Genomic DNA, 22,997 nt, shown 5'->3' with positions numbered 1-22,997 from the left:
ATGTGATACACTGCCTTTTCTGGGAGAGAGGAATTCACCTTCCATACATGCTCACAAATTCCTGGGTTACTTCGGCTTTTTGTACTTCATTTTCCACCTAGAGGACAATAGCACGAGGAGAGGCTACAATATGATGTGGTCAGTTAGCACAATGATAAAAGCAAAGAGGGGCACAGATAAGCAAGGGATGACATGCTCCAATGAGACAATGCTACAAGTAATACCATCAGCCAAACAAATTTCATGTTTTATCACACCAATCACAGGCAAAAGGGGAACAGCAATAGCCGTAGTAGCATTTACCATTCAAGGTGGGACAGTGAAAGGACTGCAGAAACTCACCAGGCCTCAAGGCATACCTGCTGAGGAAATGTGGAATAAAAATTGTACTTCAACAGGAGGTACCTGAACAGACAAGGAGGGGCATGGGTTTTTTCTCCCTTCTCCTTTTAATGTCCTTTGGCAAAATCTGGGTTCCTAGGAGTGGAATGACAAACCTGAAAATCCCGTTACATGGGGGTGGATCATTTTTTGAAGCCACTTAGATCAGAGCAAATTTACAGGGGAAGCTTTCTAGGTTTGGGATTCACCCCAGTGAATCTACAGTTCATTGCCCACAAAGCTCAATTCTCAGCTTATGAAAGCCAGTAGATGTCCTCTGCTTTTAGCACCTGAGTGACCTCTCCTTGACAGTGCTGGAGCTGGGGTCAGTTGCCTCCACTGTGGTTTCAGTATCCAGAATTTTTCAGGTCAAACTCCTTAATGCTTGAATCAAGAGGATGTTTAAACCCCTCAAATTCAAGGGAAAAGACTGCTCCTTTGATTGATCACATCTGTGACTCAAAGCCAAGAACACATTCGAACAAGTTAAACTGTCCCCAGGGCTCATAAAACACTGTGCCAGGCCATTTGTGTTTTGCATTAAAGTCATACCAGTCTCTGAAAGCCAAGCAGTTTGCAAATCATAAAGATTAATATTTATTACTGTTGAATGCACACAGCTGAAGCCCCTGCCCTGGAGAGTTTGCAGTTTAAATAGTATAGGCAGAACTGGCGTGCACACAGGCAGCTCCGGCCTTAGTCTACTCCTGGGGAAGCTGAGGGTGAAACCTGCCTGGCTCCTGGGCACAGAGGCAGATCACGGCAGGGGTGTCTGGAGCCGGCATCTCAGCCGCCCAGTAGCTCTGACCTAGAGGACCAGACCCTTCTCTGTCATCATGAGAAGCTGAGCCCCAGACTGCATGGTCGGCACACGCGAGCCCCCGCAGGACTTCTGCAGTTCCTAACATTTGGCAAAGAGGGCCTGTCAGTCAGACTGCACACTGAGCTAAACATCAAGACACATCTGATGAATCACAAGCGCAGCAAGAGCCCAGGGGGCTGCAAAATACCTCTAGGGACTTGTTTGTGCCAGATCTCTTAGAAAGTTCAAGAGGAATTATCTGAAGATGTGAATCAAATTGCTGTGGGATTTAAAAAAGGGATTCAGCTTGCATGTTCAGACTTAAAAAAGGGGTTCAGGTTGCTTTGCTCTGGAAGCTAGGCTGCATGGAGGCCACCCTGCCTCTGAATCGGGATGCCCACACAGGTGTTCAGTGCAGCGCAGCTCACACATTTTAAAGCAGAGTTACCTCACTTGAGGTGTAGCTATCCAGTCAAGTCCTTTGTGGTGGCATCAGCTCCCATGTGGAAGTGGAGTGACCTTGAGTCACAGTGGAGCTCAGCCATTATATTCCTGAGAAATGTCTCCACCCAGTGCATCCTGTGGCTCCAAATGTTGGTCAACCTCCCTTACCTTCCTGATGTGTGCTGACAAGCCCTAAGAGAAATGGTGAGAGACCAAATGAAAAGTTAGCGAACAAGCAAGTCAGTATAAACCAAGGGGGCCCACCATGACAGGCAGATACATATCCTGGGAACAACGCAACAGTCCCCAAGTCTTCACACGCAAGGCAGTGGAAATGCTACAGCTGCGACATTTAAGCAGCAGATTGACTAGGAAGCTGAAGTCTCAAACTCCCCAGCTCCAGTGCTTTCTGGGCGGTTGCCTGTGGTGTCAGCTGGAGGGAGCCCAGTGCCCCAGGCTGGAGAAGGGCAGCATAGCTCACTGAAGCAAAGCCTTGCTCCTCAGAGGAGCTGTCGCAGATGGAGCTCCTGAGGAGGCTGAAGCTGGACCAGGAGCACATGCCTTGCTGGGTGGCTGGGCCCTTCGCAGAACAGGTTTTCCCATCCACCTGCAAAAATTCCCTTTATATTGCTGTAGCCTAACATTTTCAGCCTCTCCAGTACCTTCACTGCACTCAGAGGATTACCTGCTCACCTAGAGGTGAACGAGCAGCTAGGGTTTATGTACCATAAGCAGCTGCCTCTGTGGCTTCATGGTTCTTCTCAGCTCCCAAAGTTGGAGGTTCCCAAAACAGATCCAGTGAGGGATGGTCAGCAAACGAGCCTGCAAGGAGTTTGGAGAGAAAAACAAAGCACCAGCAAAGGAAAACAAAGCTCTCCAAGGTTTCAGTGCACCGGGTCCCCATCATCTGCCTACATTTTGCCCACACACGGTTTAATCAGCATGCCAGGGAGCCTGGCTCCCTGCCAATGGGAATGCGGATTCAGACAATTCGTCTAAAGTGCAGTCAGAAATTGCAGCTAAAGAGAAAGAGCTCTCTTTTTTTTTTTTTTTTTGTGTATGTGTGTGTGTGTGTGTATGGGCTTTTTTTTTCCCCAAAAACAATTACAACCTCTAACTGCCACCCACACCTCAGTTGCCTGAGAAACGCAGCATGGGTATGGCTGTGGTAATAGGGACTCGGGTTTTACACCATGCTTGCTATCATTGGTTGGCTGCAAAACCCCCACAAAACTGACCCAGCAGGATGTTTTAGCACAGACATGGAGAGTATTCCCACCCCAGGCACAGCCCACTGCAAGTTCCTGCCAGTGAGCATCTCTTTGGGAGAAGCAAAGGGTGCAGTTATTGGTGTCTTTATTACTCTGGTAATTATGCTGGCTCCATCCACCCCAGTCTTAGTACTTGTATTTATGGGGTGCCCTGCACAGTTTAGCCATAGATGGGATGGGATGGGATGGGATGGGATGGCATGGCATGGCATGGCATGGCATGGCATGGCATGGCATGGCAGGAAGCAGTGTGCACCAAGAGTTGGGTATCACACATGCTCTTCTGGCTTGACAGGAGCATTCTCCACACCCACCCTCACAGCACCATCCCCGTCATCACTTTGATCAAAACCACTTGTCAAATGACAGGGTATGTATCTGTGCTGAAGGTTGTACCCACAACAAGTGTCCAGAAACACACGACTTGGTTAACAAGTCCTGGTTGGAATTACCCTAAAAAGAGAAAGTGTGTGTTTTTACACTGGACACCTGGCCAGAGAGGAGAAGGTTGCTCAAGGTGACTAAAAATATTCATCTGCTCAAAGAGGTAACAAAGCATCTTTGCTGCACACTTCTGAGCTCAGCATCAAAAGGTGAGGCAGATAGGAAAGATGATTTCTGGATGAACAAAGACATTTTCTTGGGGGGGGAGAAAACAAACCACCACCCACCCACCCAAACCCACATATTTTCACCTATTGCTGTACAGTGGTGAGGGGAAAACAAGCTTCAGCTTGGTTTGGGGGTTTTTTTCCTGCCCTTTCCAGCAAAGCCACTCCGTATCCAGCAGACAGAGCATAGACCCAGGGTGCTGCTCTCTTCCAAGCTACAAAGCACAGGAAGGAATATTTATCTTGGCTAACTCTGAGCAGTTTTCCCTGAAGGCCACCACACAGCATGCTCTCCTGATCCCATGGCAGCCCTGACAGTGTTCAAAGTGCCTCTGCAAACAACAGGGGAATGAGAACTTTTCACCAAAAGAGCACTTGGACGAAGGGAGGCATTAGGCAACCTTCACAGGTGGCTGCTCTTTTCTTACTAATGGATTGCCTTTTCCCAGTGATAAATGGATCTGTGTACTGTTCAGTTGCCTCCCATGCTTTTTCTTTACAGTCTTGTTCAGTTTTCTTCTTGCCTCAGGCTTTCAGACAGTTCCTGGTTGCTCTCTCCTTGCCGTCTTCCTTTCCACAGAGTTTTCAGTCCCTGGTGCTATATTCTGCTTTCTTCTGCAGTCTTCTAGCCATCTGTACAGTGCGTTTCACCTACATTTCAAGACTGCACAGATAAAGGCCTACCAGTGCCTTCACACGTGCAGGCAAGTAGTGTTTGTTCTTTGAGAAAACACGATGCTTGTGCACAATAAAATTCTATCCCTGAGATTTTAATTCACAGACTTTGCTTTCCCAATATGTCCTTTTTACTGTTACTTTTGCATTCTCAAGACTCGTCCTTTTTAGCTTGTGGCTGTGGTCACTGGCAGAGCTCCTGCATAATTCAAGTATTTTCAAATATTCCTACAAACATCCTTGCAGTTGTCTAAGTCATTAAACTTGTTGTGGCTTAAGCAAGTTAAGACTAAGTAGGAACTGTCCTGAAGCCTTTCTCCCAATGTAACTGTTATTTCAGGATGCAACTCCATCCATTTAGATTGCAAGATCAAGTTGTAACTGATTTAGGAAATACAGTGTTCACTGACTAAGCAACACATTACTAAGAAACTGGTCAATCTGTTAAGTAATCAATATACTTATTATCAAATAAACACACCACTATTTCTAATCTGCAATTATACTATTTTCCACCCTATTACACACAATTATAAAGCTGTTAATCTAACACTCCTAAATCTTATGAGTAACACACAACTACTACTCACTTACAAATTCACCACCTTTCCCTCCCTACATGACCTATCACCGGGGTGAAAATCTGTCTCTCTGTAGCCCACCCTCTCACACCAAGTTTTTCAGACACAGACCTGATGGAAAGCCCAACAGGGAGTCCCGCCAGCTCGGGTTTGCAAGTCAGCATCACTGTTGCCTGTAGGCACCTGCACTCCTCCTTTCAGAAGATTCCACTGTCCTTATTTCTTTGCCTGATTTTCTACCTTATTCATCATTGTTTCTATTTCTGGAACAACCTTTTTACCACCCTTGTACCTCCCATTCTCTGTGCAAGCTCCTCCCTAAGACATGACACGTCCCTTAATATTTTTTCCTCGCTGGCCCAATTGTACCAAAGTCTGGTGTTTCCAAAGTCATTACTGGGGCAATCTCAGCCTTATACAGTATTACGGATACACCCTGGCTGGGTACAGCCATGAATTCCCAGTTCATAATAGCAACACATTACTTTACACATTCTCCGAGAGGTATTGGTCTACTTAGCCTTGATTCCTCCATCTCATCCCAGTTAAGCTCCCTGTCTTTGTATCTTGTTGTCAAGAGCAGACCAGCAAAACAAAAAGACCCGCATCATCTATGTACCTGATCCACCCAAAAACTAGCTGTGGAATGGGACCAGAAGAGATGCCCTAAAATGAACATAACCAAGACAGCAACCCTGGTGTGGCAGCTAGCTGTTGTGCGGTAGTTCATGTTTTCTAGGATGGCCCTTCTTCTGGGAGAAATGGCTAGTATAGCAGCTTGCATAATTTATTTTGGGAAACATGGATTTAGCAGCAAAGAAAGAGCTGGAACATGTGATGGCCTGACAGATGAAAACCTGGGTCATCATCATATCATTCCCCTTCAAGCTACACCTTAAAAGCTACAGGGTATTTTTGCCCTTTCCTTGTTGTTTAGGAGGCCACTGCAGTACATCAGTGCTCTGCTGGGTAAGAACTTTCTTCCCATTTCTAATCTAGAGATACCCACGACAATTTCAGATGAAGTTGTGCTTTACTTTTGGGCTGAGTCACTCTCTCTGCTACATTAGCAGCCAAAGAGATGTGTAGCTTCTGTGGACTGTGCAGGTTTCACCTGCATACACAAGCTAGACCTTTCAGGCTCCCTTGGTAATAATATTCTGTACTTGAAAACTTGAACTGAGAATGGACAATGAAGAGAATACAAATGCATCTGTCTTTCACTTTGTACCTGTTCTGTCATTCTGTTTTAGTTTAACGCATTGTGAGCAACGTGATGAGACTAATGATTCTAGGCAGAAAGGGATCACCAGAAAATGCTCAGCGTTGACTTTGTCAGCTAGGAAGACAAAATAGGAAAAGATGTGGTGAGCAGCACTGTCATTAACATTCAGACACGGTTAAAACATTCATTTGGGCTTAGAGGAGGCATTTAATGCATCTTTGTAAAATACTCCCACCTGTTCTCACCACCACTTTGTTTAGTCTTTTCATAAAATACGTACTAATCCAGGAGCATGCATTGGAACCAAAAACCCCCGAGTGCTTTGACGTAACCAGGATGGAACAGCAATGAAAAAATCTGACATCCCATGGCATCGAATGCCAAAAAAAGCGCATATCTCAAGTGCTAGAGGTCTTGTCATTCATCTAAAGGCAACATGCTGAGTCTCTAGGAGGAAAAAAAAGAAAGAAACAATTATCTCAAGATGGTCAAATATTCACAAAGATCTTGGTAAGAAAAAACATGTCTTCCCTACTATTGTCTCCAAATACAAGCTCCCAGCCCTGTTGTAATGCTACTCCATGCCCCACCTGGTATTGCGCACGTCCTCGTCATTTGCCCTTTTACTCTCCACATGGTATCCTATCTTCCCACGTTGAGCCATGTCCAATCTAAGAACTGCAATCACAAGGCTGTTTGCTTTCTGTGTGTTTCCTCGCATTTTGGATAGCCATTGTTTCTTGCCCACTCCCACCTCTGTCTTTCTCCACTTCCCTTTTTTCTTTAGTGTCTGACTTTTCTGCCTCTCACGGGCCCTTGCTTCTCATCCACCAGGCCAACAGCAATTCCCAACCTTGATAGCGCTCTCAAACTACCTCATAAAAATTTTGAGGTCAACTCCCAATCATTTCTGAACAGCTCTTTGCTGCAGCTTCCTTCTTCCAACCCATGTGCTGGCAAAGCCATTTTTAATCTGTTAATTCTCTTCTTGGCATCACTTCACAGCTAAGTGGTGGTAAGTCTGCAGGCTACACACCCTGTAACAGCCCAGAGGGGAAGTCACCTCTTGCAGAGGTGCAAAAGGAAGGCAGACATGCTCCAGCTGCCCTCACACAAGACTAGTGTGCATGCAGTAGCACTGGCTCCATTCATTACCCCAATCACACACCTCCTCATGCTTCCTTTGTTAAGGAGTGTTTGCTACGTATTTGTGTGGGGCTGCACTGGCCTCTGCCCTGGCAAAGGTATTCAGGTCCAGACAGTGTTTCTGTAAGGCAGACAGTACATGCACCCTCCGGCTCAGGAAACCTTGAAACTGCTGACTGCCAGAAGTCAGAAGGGTGCACTGGGGAAAGGGCTGCACCAGCTAGTTGGTCTGTATCTTCCCTGAGCAGGGCAGCCGGAGGCTGCTGTATGAGCTGGTAAAGCCACCTTCATGTTCTTACTCGTAGGAAGCAACAATAAGGGCTCCAGTAAAAAAAACATTCAACTGCAGAAGATGAAATACATTTGGTTTATTTCTTTCTAAAGTTTGTACATATACATATATCATTATACATATGTGAGATCCTTCACTAGGGTTGCTTGATTTCAGTTACATAAAAATTATTGGGAAGCTTGCAGGCTCTCTGTTGCCCGTAAGCAACATTTATTCCAACTTATAAAAACACAGAGGAATGGAGTTATAGTCAGGAACATGGACACAAGAGAGAAGTCTACTTTATATCTCACAGTTTCAATACATCAAAGGCAAATTATTTGTCTGTATACCGTAGGCTTACTTTATCAGCAATGATAAAATAGAGGAAAATATTTATATACAGTCACCTCAAGTGAAAAATAAAGCAATGTAAACTTAAATTCCAAAATATTATTTTAAATGATATAACAATATCCCCAAAAGTCCTTCTTCAAAGGTGAAGAGGACTGATTTAAGTGCCTTCATTTATCAGGAAATGATCATTCTAGTACCAGTTACATGAAGCAGAATAAGGGAGGGCATCCTGTGGTACCTGTAGAAAAGAGTGACAACTCTGCTTCAGGAAAGCATCTCTGTGTAAGCAAGTATATGTTTGAGTCCTTATGGACATCAGCAGCACGTGAAAACACCTTCCATGAACCAGGGCTTGACTTAAGTCTGCACAGCTCTGACTGACCACTAAGCAGTATGCTTTTCTGGCCATGCATGTTCCCAGGGACAAAACGGGGTGCCCTAGTGGTAGGACAGCCTCAAACATGAGACAATGACCACTCCAAGAGTCACAGCAGCAAGTTTCATGCTGCTGGAAAAGATTTAGTGATTACCTCAATGCTGCTTCAAAGCAGACCAAGAAGTTACCACAAAGCAGTGAGACCGGGACTGTGTCTCTAGTGTGTTGCATGAAAAACACTTCAGCGAATCAGTGATGAGCGTAAACCGAGTTCAAGGTTATCAGAAAGAAGGTTCCTACACTTGGCAAAAGGGATAGGAGGCCACCCAGAGGAAAGGTCTTGCAAGGACTGCTGCCAGGCCCTGTAAGGTTAGGTCTGCACACAAGAGATGCACAGGGTGTGTGTACATGCATGTGCAGAATGTTCTTCTGCCCTACCACTTCTAAGAGTTACTCTTCCCATATAGGTACCATGCAACGATAACGGAAAATTCAGTCCCCTTTCTTGGGCTAAGGGAAAAAAACTCTGCAACAGCTCAGTTGGAGGGCAAATGACACTTCCTAACTGCGACTCTGAGTGCAACAGTGCTCACCGTCATCTTCCCACTTCATCACTATGGGAGGCAGGTAACCCAAGGGAGAAGCTCAGCGCCTGAAAAAGGATTATAGGATTACAGCTCACCCAAAGCGAGGCGACGGGGATGTCCCCCTTCATTTCATCCTGAGCTGCAGTCCACTCACATCTCAGTCCCGTAAGACATGATCACTCTGGCTGTGGTCCAGTGAAGGACAAAGGCATGGCTTCACTGAAGTTGCTCAAGTGCTTCAAGGTAACTGCATGATAAAGAGTTCTATGACTCCAGGTAAGAATCCCACCCTCAGACTTTGCTCCTCCTTTCCAGGGATAATGCAGATAATGCTAGTGTTGCCCTGACTAGAGTGCAATAGGAAAACCCACTGGGTTTCCTAATGTCTTTTTACTTAGACCAGCAACTTGTTAAAACGTTGTTTAAACCTCCCCAAGGAAAACCTCTGGGAGGCATATCAGATGCCCGAGAGAGATATTTCAGCCCTGCTGCTCTTCTTTTCCCTGCTGATGAGCCAGACATTCTTCTGGAAATCTGTACAGTTGCAGAAAGAAACCCTCACTACTGCTGTACGGCTGTATCTGCAGGAGACATCACAGGCACCTGTCCTGCTTGGACACTTTTGGACATGATGTCCCCTTGCTGAATTTTCACAGAGTGAGGTCAACGTTTTCAGAAGTAAAGCTGTGTATTAGATCCCCAGAGTGTGATTTTCAGAAGAAGTCAGCACAGATGCTCCCAGTGCAGGCATCGGCTGACATCAACAGGGAGAGAGCCCAATGTTGAGCTAGCAGAAAATCCCACCCCGTAATCCTTGCTTAGACTCTCAAATATATGCCTTTGCTTTCAATATGCAGAACAACAGGCAGCCCCTGGTGGACACGCACATGGAGATCAAGGCAGCTCAAGGGATACCCTAAATCTGCGAAAGCTCTGATGACTGTTTAACCTAATTTGAGAACAACTAGAACAACAAGCATCCTAACAAAGTTTGCAGCTGCTGAAGTGCTTTGACCAAAATAAGCCTCAGAAAAGAACAGCAGGCTTTGGAGTGCTGAGCCACAGAAGCCGTACTATACCTATGAAATACATACACACATCTATAGGCATCACTTAAACACGTTCACCAAGTAATGTAAGCTTCAGATTGTACCTCACGCAAAGAGTAGTGAGTTTTAAGTTTTCAAACTGCCAAAAAACTCTGTTCTTTTAGACAAGTTATAATCCCAGCCTCGCGTAAGAGGACATAGTTGTCATGAACATGTACAAATTAAAAAAACCCACACAACCCACCCCTGTTCTCATCCTACGGTCTTTCAGAATTTGACAGCACTGAGCATGAGGTTTTCATAAGCATGTAAGTGATTTAAGACTTATATCACTAATAGAGTTTGCCCTGTGCAGTGACACAGACTGGATATCATCGATCTCCCTTCTCCTAGCAAGAGGCTCAGGGGAGTCAGAGGATTTTGTGTCAAACAAGTCTTCACAGCAGCTTGGCTAGCTGCTCTGTGGTTACATCAAGATATTCACTTGGCCCAAGGCAAAGCTGAAACCTTGCCTGCTTAGACAGAAAGTATCTTGTTGTGCCAGTCTTATTTAGGTGAGTTGCATACAGGACCACTGCTACAGAGTAGCTACTAATTACAGTGGTTTAGGTCAGAGAAAAATCCTGCCCTTGTAATTTGTAGCACTTTCAATCCTTGCATTGCTATGTGATGTACTTCTTCTCAGTTCAAATAAACCTCTGGCCTGTACCCCAGCTGATTCCTGGCACAGATTTAACAGCAGATGCCAAGGGAGGTCCCTCATTGTTTAAACATTTGTAATTTTTACAGAGTAGTTCATTTTTCAAAGGACAGAACAGAGAATGCTTTGGGCTGGCCTAAATTCGCTCACTCTGACCATAGGAGCAAAGTCAGGTCAATGGAGCAGCCTTTGGGAAAGCTGTTGCTTGCATTTGCTAAGGGAAGTGCTCTAATAATTAAAAAACAGCCTCAATGCAGCTAGCAAAACGGACGAGCAAGGTACCTTCTCTCAGGCAGGGCTGAGCCTGCCTTCTTTCACTGTTCAACTGGATATTGCCAAAAGGAGAGCAGATAACTCCCAGAGGGCATCCGGACATATTTCCCTGGGACCTGTCCTCCTTGCTCTTCTTTAAACCAGCCTCCTAACAAAAAGGACTGTGGCACCCCTGGATGAGGTCACAAGGGAGAAAAGCAGCAGGTGTAGGGACAGTTCGTCAAGCAACACAGTGTAGGTGGAAAAGGAAGCCAGCATTTCCAATTACCCCCAGCACTGAGGGCAATGCTTGAGCCTACAGTTCCCAGCAGGTGACCAGCCACGGAGAGTGGCACTGCCTTTCTGACTGTCTTCCTACAGTATTGTTGTCCTGTGCACTGGTGCTCACCTTAAGTGATACGATTTCTCTGGAGGCTTACAAAGCCTCTTCTTGCTGGAGCAAATGTTCAGGTGCCACACGATGAAGTAGCTCACTGTACTACACCTATGCTGCTGGGAGAGCTCTGGGAGAGAGAAAAGGCCAGGCATACTGCTTCTATATGCACTAAAAATATCCTCTAAAAAGCACAAGCTGGAGACCAGGTCTTTCAAAGAAATTTCTGAGACAGCTTCTTTGGCTTGCCCCTCTAGGCAGCCTAGATATCAGACGCTGGGAACACAAACTGCCGAGCTCTGGTTGTGCTCTGGGGAGAAACATGGGCTTCGTAACTGCCCTCTCAGAGCAGATGTGATGTCCCAGAGCCTAGGGAGAGCAATACTGGGGAAAGTTTAAACACACAGCAACCTGGAAGATTGCTTGAGATAAGGCGTGTATGCTGCCTTTGCCTCTGCAAAAGCAGACAGTTTCCAATAACCTGGATACCACCTCTCTGTGCCTGGGGGGCACTGACTGAAAATGGGTTTGGGTTTTTTTTTTTTCCCCCTTCTACGCAGCTTCCCAAAAGGCTGAAAAATGTATGGCCTGATTTGGAAAGTACCCAACTCATTGCAAAACAGCATTTCAAAGTTTCCCCACAGCATGGGTTGCCTCTGCCTCCGAGACTTTTGGAAAGGAGACTAGGAATGTCACAAGTGTCTGGTCTGAGTGTGGGAGGGGGGACCTTGCATCCCTGCAGCATAACGGTAGAGGATCACGGCAGTCTGAAACTCTGTCTCGCACCTCCCAGCTATAACTGTGGCTGGAAACATAGGCTACCAATGAGCAGAATGAAAAAGCTGTTCACAGGGTTATCCATTCAACACAGCACTGCTTCAGAGCAGGTTTTCTCAAGGCAAGATGGGACAGTCAAATTTTCCGATTTCTGCAAGCATGGAAGGAAAGAGACCTGTTATACAGAAGCAGCTGAGGTGCTAAGATGACAGACAGGAGCAGCTTGACAGAAAAGGAGGAGGAGCTGTCAGACTAACTGTGATAAGGCCAAAATTGATTTAGGGATGGAGAATGCAGACACGGTAAGCGGTACACTGTCAGCAAAGAAAAGCCTTCCCCGCTTTCAAGAACATTGCCATGCAATGCCTCCAGAAGCCCAGTGATAACCCTGCCACCTTTGACTTTCTCCACTGCTACAGCCACCTCCCCACTGAAGGGGCTGCTCTATCAAGCGAGAACCTCACTTCCCCCACCGGAGAAAGGCAAAAATTTTGTCTATTTCAAGCCAGAAGAACCAGCCTTGTTACCGGAAGGCACTGGAGCTGTGAAAAGTCACTGAACAATTCTGGTCTCTGGAGCTCTGCTAGTCCAAACTCCTGCTCAAAGCAGGGCTGCACTGAGCACCGCTCTCCAGGAGAGGCCCCAGACGTGGACAGACCACACCCTGCGAGCAGGCAGGATCAGAGGGTAAGCACTTAAGGATGAGCTGTTACAAGCCCTTGGAAAGCTTCTGGTAACCATTTACAAGTGGCTGGCTATAGGTGAAAAACTGAGTCGGCGTTGCAGCTGAACAGTGTTCCCCCACAGCAACACTGCATTAATCACTCTGCTGGCTGATTTATCTCTCTGCATCAATTAAAGACACAACATAAATACTGGATTAAAAAGCTGTAGTCATGTTCACTGGTCCATGTGTGATTTATCTGCAAGACGCACACAAACACACAGCTGGCCCAGAGAGCCTCTTTCGCAGCCGCTGCCGAAGGAAGACCATCTCAATTAGACCCCTGCATCCTGCTGGCGCAGAGCATGGTTTTGGTTTCAGAAGAGCATCTCACCTGCTTTGGTTGGTCAGTAGGGAGAGGGGAAGGCAATTTTGTCATTCTCTCTCGCTTCTCTGCTGTCAGGTGCAGACCCAGTGAGGTCCTGTCCTGCCTCTCCTCCCTCAGCTGGGGAGAGGAGATGATCTGGCCCCTGGAGGGGGAGCAACCAGTAATGCTTCAGAGCAGGATGGGTCCTTCCAGGGCCTCTGTCTGCACCTTGAGAGGGGGGATGCGAGGAGCTGTTGGCCCCATCCTGCTCCCCTCCTTGCATCCCCCCTCTCAACAAGCAGGCAGAGGCTTTGCCTGAGTGACAGTTGCACGCTGCAGCAGGGAGGATGACAAGGAGGGATGACACCTCCCTGCAGCACCATGCAAAGGCTGGCTTGCACGCACACACACGCTCGCAGTGGTCTGCCAGTAACTCCTGCCCCCACTGACCACGCCCAGAAAGATGCAGGCTGCTCTGCTGATACTGAGTTCAGGTGCATGGTGGGTCCCAGAGGAGGGCTGGAAATCAGCAGTGTATCCTTACATATTGCAACAGGAGCTCCTGAGTCACTGAGGTCAAGCACTGATCTCTGCTAAAGGCAAACATTTCAGCAAAGAAAGGCAGGGTACCAGGTACCATACAAAGCTATCCAGCCATACTCTCAGTGGTGCCACCCAGGAAGATGCACCGCTGAGACCTCCTACGAATCTGCCGCCACCCTTTACAACAGCTTCGGAGGGAAAAAAAAAGCAAATTAAAGTACTGCTTAGTAGATGATCCTATTCCCAAAGGAGTCCAGGAGCCTTAGGCATTCACAACAGGATCACCTTTTTATCTCTGTCTCCGAAATGTGCATTTTCATATGGATGCCTGGGATGCCTAGAATTTGTAAAGCAATGGAGCAAAATGTTGTTAATTAAAACTTGAGCAGAACCTGACAAATTCTCAGTAAACTAATGTGCATGCCTCAGCAGTCTCACCAATAGTGCTCCAAGCTCAATAAATGTTTAATGGCTAAAAAACGCAGTGAAAAACTGCATTTGCTAAGCCCAGATGAGACTTAAAAAATACACCCTAATCCATTTACACGCATACATGGAAATAGAGAATAAATAATGAAAAACAACTATCATTTTTGTAGTTCACTTTTTGACTTTTCCTATTGCTTCAAATCATCTCCTTTGCTATGACTTTGAAGAGGAAATTATCCAGTTTCTGTGTCAAAGCTCGGAAATGCGTTTTACAGGAATAATTTCTTTTTGAGCTCAGCAATTTAACTGCAGTCTACAGCAATCAGAATATTTTAAAATCCGGGGAAAAAAAAGTTAAATGTCACCTCTTTGCCTTTTAAAGCACTGCACTCCATAATCACAAGAGGTTTGCTGGGCATTTTCCAGCCTGCCTTCAAAAAGCTCATCTAGACAACCCCTCCTGATAGCCAAGCAGGGCCCATTTACAAATCTGCACATTTTTTTTGTTTCTGCTGCATGCTTCCTAATGCTGTATCTAAGACAGGACAAGTTTTCTTCTCAAATGTGCATTTGGCATTCCCCAAATGCATTTCTTCTCTCTCTTCTGCTTGCTTGTTTTAAACTACCAGAGCATGATGAACAGCTGCAGGGATCTCCTGGCTTTGTTTCCCCTCCATGAGCTGTTGATTTACCACACTTGGTTAATTCAAACAATCCCTCCCAATGAGCACTATCATGCACCTGTCTACACTGAGTCTAACACAGCATGCTGCACCACATCACTTTGGCTCCAGCAGCAGAAGGCATCTCTCTTCTTCAGGAAGAGGTCTAAATGTTTGCTCCACTTAAGTATGCACAAGTTCTAAAGCCCCAGCACTTAGGAAGTGCTCACGGTTTCTATTCAGGACGCTGCAGTTTTCAGCAACGTTGCCAGGGTTAGGGGCAACTTCCAGACTTCCAACATGGAGTGGTCACTCTCACTGGCAGATGTCAGATGTGTGCGCGTCCCAGCATCACACATGGAAACAGTCCCATCTGGTTTTGCTGCCAGGCTGCAACTGCAACGATCAATTTGCTCCAACACCTCACAGCATCTGAGAGCGCAACTTCTTTGTTACCGCCATCAGTGAGCACAACACTGGGAAAGCTGCTGCACGGTGGTCCTCACTGGGGGAGGCAAGTCACGAGGTGCCTGTTAAGGTCCTTCTCTCTTTGTTCGCTCCCTGTCCTGCCCACTGAACTGGCAGTTCAATAAGCTAGATTAATTGACTTGGACCCTTCGGGAAGTCTGGCAGAGCACAAATCCACTCAGGTGGTAATTTTTTTGATGTGTGGCCCTTTGACTGCTTGGGCTGGAAACACCAGAGCATTTCTAAACAGTCCTTGCATTGATCTTGACATTTCTTTATGCATTAAGAATTACATCCATCAGGAAGGCTGCCCTGTGCAGGGCACAACAAAAATAACAGCAATAAACAATTTTCAACTGGCCCTTAACATTACCTCCCAAGGTGCTCTGCGGGAAAGGCCAGTTTGGTTGTACTACTCCACATAGGAAGAGTGAGGCAAAATGGGGGAGACCTGTCCAAGCTCACCCAGCAGGCTGGTATCCAACTCGAGATTAAAACCCAGGGTGTTAAGTAACAGGTAAGCCAGCGCTCCCTGCAGACCCACGATATCGCCCAGGTGAGAGGGGCTGGGAAGCAGGAAAATGATTTCTACATCATCTTTCTACTGCCCGAAGACTGCTGACCACCCTGAGGGTCTGTGGCACAAACAGGGGGCTTTCAGGTATGGAAAGCTCTACCCGCGGTGGTCTCTTCCTGTCCTGCACTCCCCTCTGAAACCCTGGTGCAGGATATGCAGGAGCTGCAAGGCAGGCTGGTTCCCTGTGGGTGGAGGGTAGGATCTGCCAAACCTGGGGCTGCCTTGTGCTGGCCTCCAGGCATCGAATAACCAGGATGGCATCAAACCCTGGCCCACAGCGAGGACAAGTCTGTCCCCTTCTCCGGTCTGCACCAGTCTCTTCCACCTATATGTGAGCTAAAGCAGGAAAATTGAGAGCTGAGGAGAATCCCGTCCTGAAGAGAAAAGGCAAAGTGCTTTGTCACTAGCAGAGAAATTGCAAACACCTATCTGTGCACACCAACAAGGAAACTCCTGGAAGGGGGAGCATCAGGGCACAATATCATAAGGCTCTACATAGCAGCTAAGTGAGAGCGTATAGTTAAAAACTACACAGAGGCCCTTTGTCTTTAAAATACAATGCCAATGGCTGACATCTACAGCAGCCTCCCCCGCAAATAAATCTGAAGCCCAGGTTCATTCCGACTGGGTAATCCCTAACCTCCCTGACCGCAGAGACAGCGTGAGCTTGGATACCCCCCAGCCTGCTAACTCAGGAGAAGACTCTGCTTGAAGAAAAGCAAACAAATTATTCCAATGCTGTCATCCCAGCATTGCCAGAGGCTTCCAGGTTTCATTCCTTCGTGCTTGTGGGTCCACGGTCAATGCAATAACAATAAGCAACAGTGACTATTTACTGTAGCACCTGCTGCTAAGTACCACTACCAGCATGCTCTGCACTGTCAGGAAACCAGCGTTCCCAGCACCCTAGGCTCTAGCCAGCCTTCTGCAGCTGCCCATTTGCACAGCTTTTCTCACAGCTGCAGCTCGCATTCACAGCACTGCAGCATTTGTCCAGTTACTTTCCCACCCACCACGTAAATAAAGTGACAAGTGACTTGAGAGATGAAAGCCACGTGCCGATGGGAGGAGATAAACGGGGAAGAGACAGAATACACGTCACAGCGCTCTACCCGTCCCCCAGCTCCTTTAGAAACAGAACAACACAAAAAAGTCCCGATGCTTCAATTGCTAAATGATAAATTAACAAAGCAAAGCAAAGCAGGAGCAAAGACATCTCCCACAATCTGCACAGAAACAGCAAAATATACAATAGAAAATGTCACTAACACCCCATTCAGGCAGATGCACTTATTTTTTGTGAATGACAGGTTATTAAATGAAAAAATTTTGACCACCGGTACTTTGCTGCATGGCTGTTCCCCTAGTTGTCATTTCCACCCTAAGTGACCTTCTGCTTAATGCTGGGTGTTTCTGGCCTGTAGTCCTTCCTCTCCGAGACATTGCGTTTCACCTTGGCACTAACTGGAGACTCCTGATTCAACGAGGGACTCGAGTGGGATTTCTTCAGTCCTGGCGCATCGTTTTCTCCTCCACTCAGCAGCTCCTTCACCCCTTCTTTCAGAAGGCCAACATAAATCTCATAGCGATTTTTCTGGGAAATGAAAAGAAAGGCACGAATCAGTCTGGAAGAAATTCTGCAGAAGCACTTGAGAGACCTTCTGGGTAACTTAATAGTTTCTGGTGGCCTTGAAAGCCAAGAGCCTAATATGGATGCGAACAATGGTGCCTGATGTGGACACGAACAATGGTGGATAATGTAAATTACAATGTACAAAAAGGATTTCAGGCAGGCTGAGCCCAGGGGTACTGTGCAATTAGAGACACTCCGTTCTGCAGCACACAAATCCCTGTGCTCTGCTGAACAGTGGCTCCCAGCTAGCTGGAGGGCATGGTGATTTCCAAGTAACAACACCAAGCGAGAGCTTGCTGACCTTAGTCACGCTGAGTCATATTCTGTGCTCGCACATATTGAGATGTTATGGCATGGAGATAAAGTGCAGCAAACTAAAGGACAACAAAAATCCTGCTCTGGTTGGCTACAGCTGTCCCCTGCGACCCTCCACGCCTGCCAGCAGGTCCTGCTTTCCTTTCTTAAGCCCATGGGGGAGAAACCAAAGCACGGTCCTGCTAAGCTCAGACTGTACCAGCTTGGCCACCACCAAGCCCATGAGAGGATGCTCTGCAAGGCCAGACCTTAACAAAAAGGAGCAGATGAGAGGGCTATGACAGCAGCACGGCACGTTCCCCTGACAGGGCCGTTCACAGTGAGTGATGAAGGTCGCTCTCTGTCCAGACACTTGTATTTTTCAACTGGAAAAAGTTCACTTTACTGTGCCCCATGCCCACTTATTTTTTGTCTGGAGCTGAGCTTTCCAACAGGAAGATTTCGCTCTGTGTGCCACACTAACATCTTTCTGCACAGAACATCTCAGCAACCAACAAAATGAGGGTACCTTAATAGAAGATCCCTGCAGGGCCTCAAAAGCAGAAGCTGGAGCAGAAGGTCCTGAGAACAGAGCAACCAATCTCCCAGAATTTGTTTAATAACCTGCCCCTGACATATCCACTAAAGACGTCATGCAGGCATTGTAATTAAGGTGGTATCAGTGGGCTGGGCGCCAGGGAAGTACATCAACATCCGTACTGATGGTTAATTTATATCTCAAAGTGGCAAAAGAGTTGCCAAACTATTATGTTCCTGACAGAGGAAAAAGTGTTTAAGAAAAATTCTTCCAATTTATAATAAAATAATTAAGTTCTGGTAATAACACCTATTTGAGGGCAGGAAGTCAAAAAGCTTGGTAACTGCTTTCAAGTGTGGCATATAGAGGAAAAAAAACAAAGGAGAGAACGTGACTGGGTTTCCAAAGAGTCCTTTGAATAAACAAAACCTTATAGAGGAGGATCGTAAAAGAATCAACCTAAAAATTAAATAAAAAAGCATTCTTATCCATTCCGTATCTGGAGCTCCAGCTCCACAATGCGAGAGACAAACACATGAAGCAGGTAAGATGTGTCATTCAATAAAAAAGAAACAGCAAGCAGAAACCTGATGATGATACACTGGGCTGATGAATCACACATCACACAACGAACAGGACACCTCTGCAAAAGAGAAGGCAAGCCAGTGCTTTAAGCCTGGGATCAGTGTAATATTCATCAAGGGAGAGAGGGGCTTTACTGCCATATGGAATTCTGCTTTTTGTTGGTCCAGTAAACACCACCAGGGTCACAAGACCCAGCAATCAGAATGGAAATCCAGGACCAGTTTCTGCACTGCATGTCTGCCAATGGCCATTCTGCCCTGGACTTTGTGGGGCCGTGATTTCTATTGCACTTAAGCAATGCATTTGGAAGTTTCTATTTTGATTTCAACTGCAACAAACTTGCTCTTTTAGTGATCTGACATTTGAAGCTAGGTATTAAAGCTGGTGGAAATTTTTCCTTAAAATAAATGAATCTGGAAAATTCTGTCAAGAAAGTAAAAACACGAAAGTTAAAACCGTTCAAAAGCTTCTGCAACATTATCTCTGAAGACTGAATGCACATAAAGAGGAGATGAGGTAGCCACCCATCAAATTTCTGGCTTCACCTCTCACCTGACAGCACTCAGAAGATTTCCCTCAAACCATAAATTTGCTGCAATGAGCAACCTTCATCTGGAGCAGTACTTCCTCAGACAGCAAGCAAAGCTGCAGTGTTCCTTCCTTGGTGTCTACAAGGAACGACACTGGCAGGAAGAAACACTCCTGGCTGCATCCCTGAACAAGGACCACCAGGCACCTCCTGGTTCACCTCCCCTCAGAAGGAAACAGCACCTCACTTGTCTTTCATCAGGAACAAGAATGAAGGGAATGCCTGTGGATGAACAAAAAGGAATTACAAGGGCCTACAAAAAGGGAATCTGGCTTCTTCCTTCCTAATGGGACTATGCTGCTTCCTTTGGGACTCGCAGGCCCTTTTGCTGTGCTTCTGGGGATGTACCAGCATGGCCCTTTGTACACCGATGCAAGGTCTGCTCTACAGTCTCAGCCTGAAAGAGCCAAGTACAAAATACTGCCTCACCTGCCTCTTGCCCTTTTGTTTTGACCCCATGAAGCAAGGTCTGTCACCAGCTCCTGCCTGACCCTGTCAGGACTTTGTTCTGAAGGGAAAATGAGGAAACCTCAAAAGTGGGGGGAAGTTTCCATTCAGGATTTTCATACAGCTCACCTTTTCTTTTTTTTTTTTTTAACTGCCTATTGATAGTTCAACATGGCCTGCAAAATCTGTGCCAAGTGTGAATGTAACACAGCATTGCACAGCAACACCTTGAATCACCACCTCTTACACACCACTGAAGTTGGTGCCACCACTTGCCTGCCTAGACAGGCATTCCTGCAGTGCTCATCACATGTCTGAACTGCACAGTTCAACTGCTGTTCAAGGCTGTCACTAGGGAAGAAGACATCTTTTTTTTCCTGGGCTGTCCTGGTTCTGCTTTGTACTGAGGTACCTGAGGAGTATTTCTCTAAAGACCACCATGATAAAACTGTCAGAAAACAGAAAAAACCCACAACAATCTCCCTCTCCATCAATCTTTCTAAAATCATCTAACACTCCAGCCTACATTTCATCCTAACTCATCATGCTTCTAGAAGTGATAGAAAACAAACTTTGTGTCAAGGACCCAAAGCCAAGAAACTCTTTGCTCTCCCAAGTTGCACAAGAGCCCCTACAAAGTGAAAGTGTGTGGCTTGCTCTGTACATTCAAGTGCTCTGTATACCCGAGTGCTGTGTTCCAAACTGACATTGTGCCACGATCACAACCCTTTGATCTCGACTGTTAGCCCATTTCCAAACCACCTTACTGTCCATTTCCTAGTCCACATTTTATCAGCTTGTCTAAGAGGATGTTAGAGGAGACAATGTCAAAATCCTTGTTAAAGTCAAGAACAAACAACATCCACTGCTCTCCCTGCATCCATCACACCAGACTTCTCATTGTAAAAGGCTATCATGTTGGTCAGGCATGATGTCCCCTTCATAAAGCCATGCTGATTACTCACAATCACCTTCTTGTCTTTAATCTGTTTGGAAGTGATTTCCAGGAGAATTTGCTCCATCACCTTCCCATGGACGGAGAAGCAGCTGACCAGCCTGTAGTTCCCTGGACCTTTCTCCTTGCCGTACCTGGAGGCAGGAATGACATTTGCTTTTCTCCAGTCCTCAGAAACCTCCCCTGATCACCATGACCTTTCAAAGGTAATCAAGAGTGGCCTTGCGATGACATCATCCAGCTCCCTCAGCACTTACAGGTGCATCCCATCAGATCCCATGGACTTGCATACGTCCAGTTCAAACATTCCCTAACTTTATCATCCTTCACCAAGGGTAAGTCTTCCTTGCTCCAGGTTTTCCCACTGGGCTCATGTACTTGTGACTGCTGAAGGCTGCTCTTACCAGTAGAGACCCAGACAAAGAAAACATTGATTACCCTGGCCTTTCCCTGTTCTTCGTGACCAGGTCCCCTGCCCCATTAGGAGCCCCAGCTAGGGTCCTGTCCTGTTGTCAACGTACCTGTAGAAACCTTTCTTGCCCTTCACATCTTTTGCCACATTCAACTCCACGTGGGCTTTGGCTTTCCTAAATGCAATCCTTCATGCTTGGACAGCATCTCTGTTCCTCCTGTGTCACCTGCCACTGCTTCCACCTCTTGCACACCTTCTTTTTATGGCAGAGATTTGCCAGAAGCCACTTGTTCATACATGAAGGCCTTCAGCCGTCTTTGCTTGGTTTCTTGCTTGTCAGGGTGAACCATTCCTGAGCTTAAAGGAGGTGATCCTTGAAAAGTGACCAGCTCTCCCAAAGCCACCTTCTCCCCAGGGCCGTATCTAATGGGATTCTTCCAAGCAGTTCCCTGAACAGGCCAAAGTCAGCTCTCCTAACGTCCAGGGTTGTGATCCTGCTTTTTACTTTGACTCCTCCTTTCAGGATCGTGAAGTCCAAGTCTTGTGGTCACTGCTGCCATGGTTGCCCCTGACCTTCATATCCCCAAGCAGTTCTCAGAATCAAAGAATCATTCAGGTTGGAAAAGACCTTTAAGATCATCAAGTCCAACCGTTAACCTAGCACTGCCAACTCCACCACCAAACCATGTCCCTAAGCACCATGTCTACATGTCTTTTAAATACCTCCAGGGATGGTGACTCAACCACTTACCTGGGCAGCCTGTTCCAATGCTTGACAACCCTTTTGGTGAAGAAGTTTTTCCTAATATCCAATCTAAACCTCCCCTGGCTTAACTTGAGGCCATTTCCTCTTGCCCTATTGCTTATTACTTGGGAAAAGAGACCAACACCCACCTCACTACAGCCTCCTTTCGGGTAGTTGTAGAGAGTGATAAGGTCACCCCTGAGCCTCCTTTTCTCCAGGCTAAACAACCCCAGTTCCCTCAGCTACTCCTCATTAGACTTGTGCTTCTTCCTAGTTGTGCTTCTTCCTAGTTTTAAGCGAGAGGTCCAGCAAAGTGCATCTCCTTGTCTGCTCCTCAGTCTTCTGCGTTAGGAAGTTGTCAATGCTCTCCAGAAACATCAGTGATTGCTTGTGCCCTGCTGTGCTGTCCCTCCAGCAGATATAGGGGTGGTTGAAGTTCCCCATGAGGACCAGTGCCTGCAAACACAAGGTTTGTTCCAGTTTTTTGAAAAAGGCCTAGCAGACAGCCATCACAACACCACCATCATGGTGTGCCTGCTAAACCTGACCCACAAGGTCTCAGCTGGCTCATGACCCTTCCTTAGAATCACAGAATCATAGAATCACTTAGGTTGGAAAAGACCTTTAAGATCATCAAGTCCAAACATAAACCTAACACTGAAGGTCATTAAGTCCACCAATAAACCATATCCCTAAGCGCCTTATCCACACATCTTTTAAATACCTCCAGGGATGGTGACTCCACCACCACCCTGGGCAGTCCGTTCCAATGTCTGACAACCTCTTCAGTGAAGAAGTTTTTCCTAATATCCAATCTAAACCTCCCCTGGAGCAACTTGAGGCCATCTCCTCTTGCCCTATCACTTGTCACTTGGGAGAAGAGACCAACACCCACCTTGCTACAACCTCCTTTCAGGTAGTTGTAGAGAGCAATAAGGTCTCCCCTCAGCCTCCTCTTCTCCAGACTGAACAACCCCAGCTCCCTCAGCCGCTCCTCATAAGACTTGTGTTCCAGACCCCTCACCAGCTTCGTCGCCCTTCTCTGGACACGCTCCAGCACCTCAATGTCCTTCTTGTAGTGAGGGGCCCAACACTGAACACAGTATTTGAGGTGCGGCCTCACTAGTGCCGAGTACAGGGGCACGATCACCTCCCTGCTCCTGCTGGCCACACTATTTCTGATACAGGCC

General features: G+C 46.6%; 1 protein-coding gene across 2 annotated transcripts in view; it reads right to left on the bottom strand.

The window, feature by feature from the left end:
• Positions 1 to 16,990: 16,990 nt before the first annotated feature.
• The window catches only part of PSD3 (pleckstrin and Sec7 domain containing 3), an 82,462-nt gene continuing 76,455 nt past the window's right edge, over positions 16,991 to 22,997 (bottom strand). For both annotated transcript variants that reach the window (XM_059834303.1, XM_009809515.2), the window contains one exon: positions 16,991 to 17,203. In XM_059834303.1, coding sequence (XP_059690286.1) covers positions 16,991 to 17,203 — 213 coding nt within the window. The remainder of the gene's footprint in view (positions 17,204 to 22,997) is intronic.

The sequence above is a fragment of the Gavia stellata genome, chromosome Z (assembly GCF_030936135.1).
Source record: "Gavia stellata isolate bGavSte3 chromosome Z, bGavSte3.hap2, whole genome shotgun sequence".
Classification (NCBI taxonomy): Eukaryota; Metazoa; Chordata; class Aves; order Gaviiformes; family Gaviidae; genus Gavia; species Gavia stellata.
This window is presented reverse-complemented; position numbering and strand designations above follow the sequence as displayed.